Source organism: Ylistrum balloti, unplaced genomic scaffold, assembly GCF_031769215.1.
Source record: "Ylistrum balloti isolate Yb309-2 unplaced genomic scaffold, AGI_CSIRO_Ybal_v1 Utg369670, whole genome shotgun sequence".
Taxonomy (NCBI): Eukaryota; Metazoa; Mollusca; class Bivalvia; order Pectinida; family Pectinidae; genus Ylistrum; species Ylistrum balloti.
The window spans coordinates 784,371-793,303 of NW_026781916.1; the positions used below are offsets into that span (position 1 = coordinate 784,371).

Sequence of the window (8,933 nt, forward strand, 5' to 3'; positions counted from 1 at the left end):
CAGAAGTTAAGATCACTTTTGCTCTCTGCACCACTTGAAACATGTCAAGGCAAAATTGAAGGCACAAGCTAACTAATTTGATTGGTTCCAGGAGAAAACGAAAACTGGCCAATCACAGATTAATACGCTCCTTTTGAAGATTACAAAGGCACTACACCCGACATCAAAGCCATTACAAAATTGTTTATGCGACCAGATTCGTTTGATTTGCATCAAAGAATCAAACTAGTCTTTTCGTCTTATCCACAAGGTGTTGCACTTGAAACCTTCAGTTCTGCTATCAGTGTAGAGAGAGAAAGTGATCGTAACCCCTGGATTGTCGAGGATGATTCCAGGGATGTAGAGAGCGAAAGTGAACGTAACCCCTGGAGTATCGAGGATGGTTCCACGGATGTAGAGAGAGGAAGTGATCGTAACCCATGGAGTATCGAGGATGGTTCCACGGATGTAGAGAGAGAAAGTGATCGTAACCCCTGGAGTATCGAGGATGGTTCCAGGAGTGTAGAGAGAGAAAGTGATCGTAACCCCTGGGTTATCGAGGATGATTCCAGGGGTGTAGAGAGAGAAAGTGATCATAACCGCTGGAGTATCGAGGATGGTTCCACGGGTGTTCAGACTGAAATTGATCGTAACCTTTAGGATATCGAGGATGGCTCCAGGGATGTAGAGAAAGAAAGTGATCATAACCGTTGGAGTGTCGAGGATGGTTCCAGAGGTGTAGAGAGAGAAAATGAACGTAATCCCTGGAGTGTCGAGGATGGTTCCAGATGTGTAGAGAGTGGAAGTGATCGTAACCTTTGGGATATCGAGGATGGTTCCAGCGGTGTAGAGAGTGAAAGTGATCGTAACCCTTGGGATATCGAGGATGGTTCCAGGGGTGTAGAGAGAGAAAGTGATCGTAACCTTTGGGATATTGAGGATGGTTTGGTTTATACATGTTTCAAAGTTAATGTGACTGAGATATGGCTAAGATAAGTTGTACATTGTGTTGAACAATTCCCGTTCAGTAAGTTTACTGTATTTGTGTAATTATATATATTTTAGTGTATAGGTAAAAATACGAACATTTGTAAAGTGCATTTGAATTATTTTTCGACAGTTTGGAAACAAAATCTGTTTAGAATTGTTTTGTGATTTCAGTGAAATATACCCCCAAAGAATTTTAAATATTGAGTAAATTTGGTTTGATATAAGTATTTATATTAATATGTCGAATGCACGTATTGTTATTGACTAGACTGGTTTGCAATCTTAAGTTTTTTGTATAGAGTTGCTAAGTTCTATTCTGGCTTATCTCCCTTCAGTTTAAGGATTTCTTGAGCCGAAATATGAAACAGATAAAAATTAATGCCAGTTTAATATTCTTGAGAGAGTTTTATTTTAGAAATTTACCGGTGTAAAGCTTGAGATACAAGAGAGAAGCGAAGACTACATAATTATTGTGTGAGCCATTTTTAAGATCGGTGTAGCTTTGAATGAATGTATTTTTCACCAAGGCTTATGTTAATCAGTGTCTTCTGTACATAAATCTATTTATAGATATTATGAGTTCACATCAGTCATTGATTTAGAGCCACCGTGTGTGATGTAAATAGGTTTAGTGCTGACCTCATTTGTAACCAATAATACCAGGCCCCACTTGTCGAGATTTTCCTCAGCTAATATTTCCTTGAAAATATCTTGTATGAAAATTCCTCAAGGAATTTCAGGACATCCTAGCCGATGACTTCCTCCTGTTCCTTGAGAAAATTTTATACAAGCCGTTTTTGAGGAGATATCAGCTGAGGAAAATCTCGACTTGAGGAAATCTCAAGTTGAGATGTTTTATACAAGTGGGGCCTGGTCACTTCAGCCCAACAATTATAACGTTTATGTGTATATTATGTAATATCATCGGCACAATTGTATGTTTTAAACAAGTTGATGATGATGACTTAGGCATAACAGTGGAATGTATGCGATGTTATATGCCATTTGTAAGAATATTATGTATCCAATAAGTTGTATAATCTTACGGAATAAAATTGAAAAATTGTCAAGGAGATGTTTATGTCGTCCATAATTGTAAAATTTATGCAAATGTTAAAAGCATTTATGTTTACATACCTATTCTGATTTCAATAGTTAGTGATATGCTTGTGTTCGGTTCTGTACCATTGGCTTGACATTAACAGGATCACAAAACATTTGTGTTTGTCTTTAAATGCTTCAAATTTCTGCTTCTTTATTGTTATTTCTTTAATAAAAATTTCATACGTCACTAAAATATGTTCAGATATTCTTGTCTTGTAAATATTTACCTGGAAGAAAATCATAAAAAGCGTTTTCATTTCATAAATCAATGATCAGCATTTCTTTTGTTTTCCCCTATTTGTCTACAATGAAGAGTATTTCCTAAAACCCTTACGCAAATAAAATATATTTGAAACAAATAAAATGTCCTTGAAGTAATGAACAGATAATTAACTTGGATTATAATAGTAGTAAAATTTCGTTAGCAAGTTTTTCCTCGAAATTAAGTGACAACGAAGATATTTATCTTAAGAAATTAAAAAAGAAACAAGAACAAAAACGGAATGTATGCATTCATGCACCAATACTTTTGCATATGCAAAATATTTATGCATATTTTACTACATATATTGCTAACAGTTACATATGGAATACCTACCAGAAAAATAAAATAAATGAAATAAATAATAAATAGAATATGATTCATTATCAATGAAATATAAGAATAGTCATATAGTATTGATCGATTAGCAGTAGATCTTAGTATACCATATATGTGTACAGAGAATGGTGGTTGTCGCTCAGTCCGGATATCAATATTGTCATTTCCGGTATCCGGTTTCTTTCACTGTAAACCATTTCTATATCTCTAACTACAGAAATACTCTGGACTTCTAACCAGATGACATTCACACGTATTGCAGGAAAAATTAAATGGAAAATGAGACATAATCTGGGGGATATTATTTTTTTTTCGTGATTTGTGATTTGTGTCTAGCGTCTAAAGGATTGAGATGAACAGTAGATGCGTCATCAGTTTTACAACAAATGACTGGACGAAAAAATAACATAATAATTTATCCAGAAGACATTTATATCCGTTTCAGCTTCGTAATTACCAGAAAGGATATACCAGATTTGATGTGTTGTAGAATAGAAGAGATTGCTCTCTGATTTTATGTGCTGACTTTGATATATTCCATACAAAATATATGTAACCTTATTCCTAAACCATGAGTTGGAGACGATGTAAAGGATCTGTTATCCTCAGAGACACATCAAGTGATCGCCAGGGATATAAAAGGGACATAAGGTCACTCACAAGGAAGAGTACTTTTGGTAAAAGCTTCCGGATCGATGCGGAACCTCCGAAAGTATCCCCTGTGGTTAAGGAGCCTAAACCAAAATTCCTGGACCGATGTGGAAATGTGATAAGAAAGCTACAATACAACAGGACATACCGAATTCGTGTGACGTACAGTCTTTGTTTAGTCTGGGTGTATATGATACTGGTAAGTAATAAAACAATAAAACATTATTTAGATTTATTTCCTAATCCCCTTTTTAATTCAGTGAACGCGCCCGTGTCATATTTATATTTTTCCTATATGCTACACGTATAATATCCCATTGAACGTTTTTATTGGCGGCGCCAGACCAAAACCGATTGTGATGCCGTACTACGTATAATGACGTCACGTCAGGAACTGACAAAGGCACAACAAAATAGATGTTTCTTTTTGGTTTTGCCCTCCACATGATTACGTTCGAACCTCTGATGATGTAAGTTTTCTAAGATATATGATAAATAATGTCTTAGATTCGTTTTCATTTCAAATGAGACTTTATGAAACCTGCGCCGAAGTTTAAGTAGACTTCTAAGACTCACAACAGCTAATATGGAGTTAAACCATATTTATGTCCTATCATTAGCATAACATACAAAAAGCTACAGAAATAACGCTGACATTTCAAGATGGCCATATACATACTGTAAACGTTGTCATTTTGAGGGGATTTAAGTTTCCGTTATTTTCGATGACGCCATGAGATGATGGAATGATGCACCCTTTCAGTTTCAAGCATTTGGTAAAGCCACACAAATTTGAACTATAGGAAATAACAAACATTTTCGTATCATGGTGATGGTAGACTCTTCTGGTGCCCATAGGGCCCTCAATCCAACATCCTTCTTGATCCTTCTCAGACATACTAACAGATCTATCTTAAAATGAAATGTTACAACACATTATGTGTTAATAGACAGAGAAATTCACAGTCTTGTTGAATGGTTCCCAAACAGAATCGACCGGGCCTACAAACTGAGCCAATGGAGCACGAGTGAGACAGTATTTGACACTATATACAAGTCACACCAACCCGTCAGCTGAGTGACAGAGACAGTATTTAACACCATATACAAGCCACACTGACTCGTCAGCTGAGTGACAGAGACAGTATTTAACACCATATACAAGTCACACCAACCCGTCAGCTGAGTGACAGAGACAGTATTTAACACCATATACAAGCCACACTGACTCGTCAGCTGAGTGAGAAAGGCAGTATTTAACACTATGTTCAAGCCACATTGACCTGTCAGCTGAATGACAGAGACAGAATTTAACACTATATACAAGTCATACCAACCCGTTAGCTGAGTGACAGAGACAGTATTTAACACTATATACAAGTCACACCAACCTGTCAGCTGAGTGACAGAGACTGTATTTAACACTATATCAAGCCAAGCTGATCCGCTCCTTTTTGACACATGTACGATATAAAAGTCACGTTTATATAAAGATAAGATTTTAAATTAAAAAATAATTTACAAATCGCACATGCTTTCGATACGTATACAGTTGATCTTTTGATGGCCAAAGATATTTATTAAACAATGAAATAGTAAAGAAAACCTTTGAAGTATTATAGTCATAGTTGGATCGTTAGGAGAGTGGTGAGTGAAATATAACTGATGCGGATTACCAGAAGCAATAGGTGGCACCCTCTAGACGTGATTGGCAATGCCATGACGACAAAATGGTTCCATTTAACTCCCCGCTGTTTATTTGAAATTGAGATAAGCACAATTTTATCTATTTTTGCAAATATCAACACTTCTGTTATCTTTAATTTATCGAGTGCAAATGTGTTCACAATCATAATATTACCTCTCTTCCTACACCTATCAAATACTCCTACAAATCAGTCCCAAATACAGGTTTCTTATTCATAAGTGAGGGTACCAGTATATTTACATACAGACACCAGTTATTCACTATTAGGAAGCATCTTGCAACATTAATAACGTAGATAATTTTAAGATCCATTTGAAGTGATACTAATATAACTGATTTTGATAAAACTCAACTGCTAATCAGTAATATAACAATATTCCAAATTGTAATAGCAATTACCTAACATTTGGTAAAGGGAGTTAACTCCAGCCAGCATGGACCGGACATTAGCAAATACTATAACTATAAGCATTGTATAATGCATGTTTGTTGGTAAATTATCTCATTTAGTCGATACTTTTCAGATCAATTGTTGAGTGGTAGTTGCATCTTTCAAAATCGTGTGTTACGGGTTTGATAAATCATGAATTGTAATAATTTTCACAAGCATCGCTTTAACCCCTGAAAACTAATCGTGATGTGGAAATAAACAATGATATTTCTTACCCGTACAGTATGACTGTTCATAACATCTTGTTTCACAATATTGCGTCAATTTTGGAGGTTATTTTATATTGAAATATTGCTTTTCCGTTTGTTTATCTGCCGTTTTGTAAATCGGAACTATTGGATAATGATGCGCACCGCATTTCATTCAAGCTGTTTTCTTCATTATAGTTCTTTGGTTAACTTCTACATATTGTTAGAACTTCGAGCTATCGGAGGAAGACCGATGACTCCTACGAACTTGAAAGTAAGATTCTAATTGTGATAGATTTAAAGTGTAAGAGTGGGAGGGAGCACAATAGCAAGGGAGGGCGTGGTATTTTATTGGCCATGCTTATGTCAAGAAAAACCCATCTTATTCAATAAAGTCGTTATGGTGTATTACAAACTATAGGTAGCTATAACACTTTCATCACTTACGTTGATATAACACCCATAAATATAATACATCAAATCTGTTTCCTCAACAGGGATGGACCACAGGCCAACTGGGACCTATCCTACTGGATCTGTCGTTGATCACGAACGTCAGCCTAGAGGCCACTGCCACCTACATTATAATTTTAGGAGTAGGCTACATCCTAGGGTCCTTTCTAGGAGGTATGGTTTACGAGAAGCTGAGTCGACCTTTGACCCTGTTTTTTACGTGCTTGGTCCTGGCTGCGTTTGAGTTCACTATACCGTACTGCAGGCAGTATTGGATAATGATGATCATCCTGTTCCTAGATGGCACTTGTGAGGGGGCCATAGATACAAGTAAATATTTAGATTCTTCTTGTTGAATAAAATAATTAGATTCCACAAATAAAAGTGAAAAGTACATTTTAATAATTTAGGTAAGATGCGGTAGAGTCAAACAAGTCATGGAACTGCTGTTTCAGCCTTCTAAGACCCGACCTTGATGTAAAGGCCTAATGTTTTAAGCCCAAGAAGCGACTGGAGAAAATAAAAAGTGATCAAATGTTTTTTAAAGAATCTAGATTAGGAGGTACACTTACCTCATAATTAATCTACAAAATTGATCTGAAGATATCCTGACATACATATGCTTGTCTTTTTAAACATATTATTTGATTGTTATATAAAAAAAACATGGTATATGAAATATAACAAAGGGACTGCTATATAAGTTATGATAATTTCTAAACAAACTCAATCTCGAACGAAATTGAAAAGTATGAAATATTTCAGCCGTTAATCAAATATATCACTATAGCCAAATGTCTCTGTATCACAAAAACAGCATTATTTTGTTTCCTTGAAATGATTTACTTATTCGTACACATTCGTTGTATCTTTTACATTCAATTTTCAGTTCAATTTCTTTTATTTTGTATCCTTATCAGTGAATTCAATATTTTTTTCATTTTCTTTATTTCTTGGAGATGAATATATTGATTTTATTTTTATCTTTCAGTTGCCAATACTGAAATGGTATCCCTTTGGGGGAAATCCATCGAATCGTGGATGCAGGGAATGTATTTCATGTTTGCTGTCGGCGCTGTCATTTCCCCACTAGTAACCGCCCCTTTTCTGGCACCCGAGATTACTGTCAGTGTCTCTGGTGTTCAAAGCGGTTCTACATCCGTGACAATCTTCACTCTGTATGATGGCACACAGACTAGGATTTACTTAGTATATATTATCAATGCTTGTCTGGTCCTCGTTGCTGCAGCTTTGTTTTTTTATCAGTCTATAAAAAACTCCATCTTCCTCCATGGCCTGAGTCTACCAATTAACGACGTGCAACAAGCGAGACCGCTGTCGAAGAGAGAAAAGACACTGATTTTACTAAATATGGGCATTCTTTGTTTTCTTTATACAGCTATTGAGGAAACATTTGCTGAATTTCTTACTATATTTTGCGTGGCACAGATGGGTATGACGAAAGTCCAAGGATCCGAAGCGACCTCATTATTCTTTGCGGCGTTCGGGATATCTCGGTTTGTAGGAATCTTCCTTGTGACACAGCTCAATCCTGTTCGTCTAATCTGTGGATATTGTGTGATACTAATTCTGTCCTTTGTAGGGCTGACATTAGCAGGTCTGTATTATCACATCATCGGTATCTGGCTTTTTAGTCCTCTTATTGGAATCGGTCTGTCTATCATTTATCCAATATTATACACATGGACAGACGAAAACTTTATACACATCACTGGGAAAATAACCGCCTTCCTAATAATCATGGCATCCTTGGGCGGTATGGTCAACCCCGCCCTGCTCGGATATTTGATGGAGGAGAGATCTCCAATGTGGTTCTGCTACCTTCTACTCGTGGAATCTCTTCTGTTCTTACTTTTCTATGACGTGGGTTTATTACTTTCACGTTGGATAGCTACAAAGCCTAATGTACGGCGTCTATATAATTCTGAAGTAGAAATGGAGACCATCAATGAAAACTTCGGACTAGATCAACGAATATCGCCATCACCGTTTGATGATAGGACGGGACTAAATGCAAATATGAGGCTTTCTTCTGTGAAGTCAGCTCAACAGTCGTCGGATAAACAACAGATGGAAACTATTACGGAAGGACGTGGTGGCTCCACAGATGGCGCTAACATGTCTTCGGAAATTCCATCCACGTCACAGCAAGAGAAAAGTTCATTGGTGATGAATGAAGAAAGCATTGGTCAACAGTCTGACAAGAAGTCACGTGATGCGAGAATCGACACACCAATCATAACGGAAACTTCAGGATCAGATGAGAACGGCGAAACATCAAAATTGGTAGGTACTTCAGTTACAGACGAAGAGCAAAAGGCAGTTCCTGTTTCGGACATAGAGGCAAACCTACATGCAGGAAAAGAAGAAACGGAAGTATCTATAAGAGCTGAACGCGCAGAAGCGGAAGTAGGTGGCAGGGAATTTACTGATAATTCCATGCTGACAAACGACGATTCGTCAGGAGTCAAAAAAGAAACAATTGTCTAACAATACGGAGTGTGAGGACAATCATAGTTATAATCCGTATCCTTTTAGTCAACCGAATACAGAGTATTGCTGAAAGTATTCATGATATTTTTACAAATCAAAACAAAATTTTCAAAATGATATAGCTTAATATTTTAAGATTATCACTGACACGTTTGACATGGTATTTGCTTATTATGACGTATGTCAACAACGAAGAAAAATATGTTTACTCTACGGGAACACCTGGTCTTATTTTCTCCGTGTCAGTTATTTTTTTGTTCATATTTTGTCTTACATCTGATCGAATTGGAGTTT

General features: G+C 36.5%; 1 protein-coding gene across 1 annotated transcript; it reads left to right on the top strand.

The window, feature by feature from the left end:
* The first annotated feature begins 3,245 nt into the window (after nucleotides 1-3,245).
* On the top strand, nucleotides 3,246-8,636 carry LOC132562212 (sodium-dependent glucose transporter 1-like). The gene is made up of 3 exons (XM_060226947.1): nucleotides 3,246-3,524; nucleotides 6,170-6,455; nucleotides 7,117-8,636. The coding sequence occupies exons 1-3, from the start codon at nucleotides 3,246-3,248 to the stop codon at nucleotides 8,634-8,636; spliced, it is 2,085 nt and encodes a 694-aa protein (XP_060082930.1).
* Nucleotides 8,637-8,933: the final 297 nt, after the last annotated feature.

Coding starts and splice junctions, on each gene's coding strand:
- LOC132562212 (XM_060226947.1), top strand. CDS start 3,246: ATGAGTTGGAGACGATGTAAAGGATCTGTTATCCTCAGAGACACATCA. Junction 3,525..6,169: donor TCTGGGTGTATATGATACTG/GTAAGTAATAAA, acceptor TTTCCTCAACAG/GGATGGACCACAGGCCAACT. Junction 6,456..7,116: donor TGAGGGGGCCATAGATACAA/GTAAATATTTAG, acceptor TTTATCTTTCAG/TTGCCAATACTGAAATGGTA.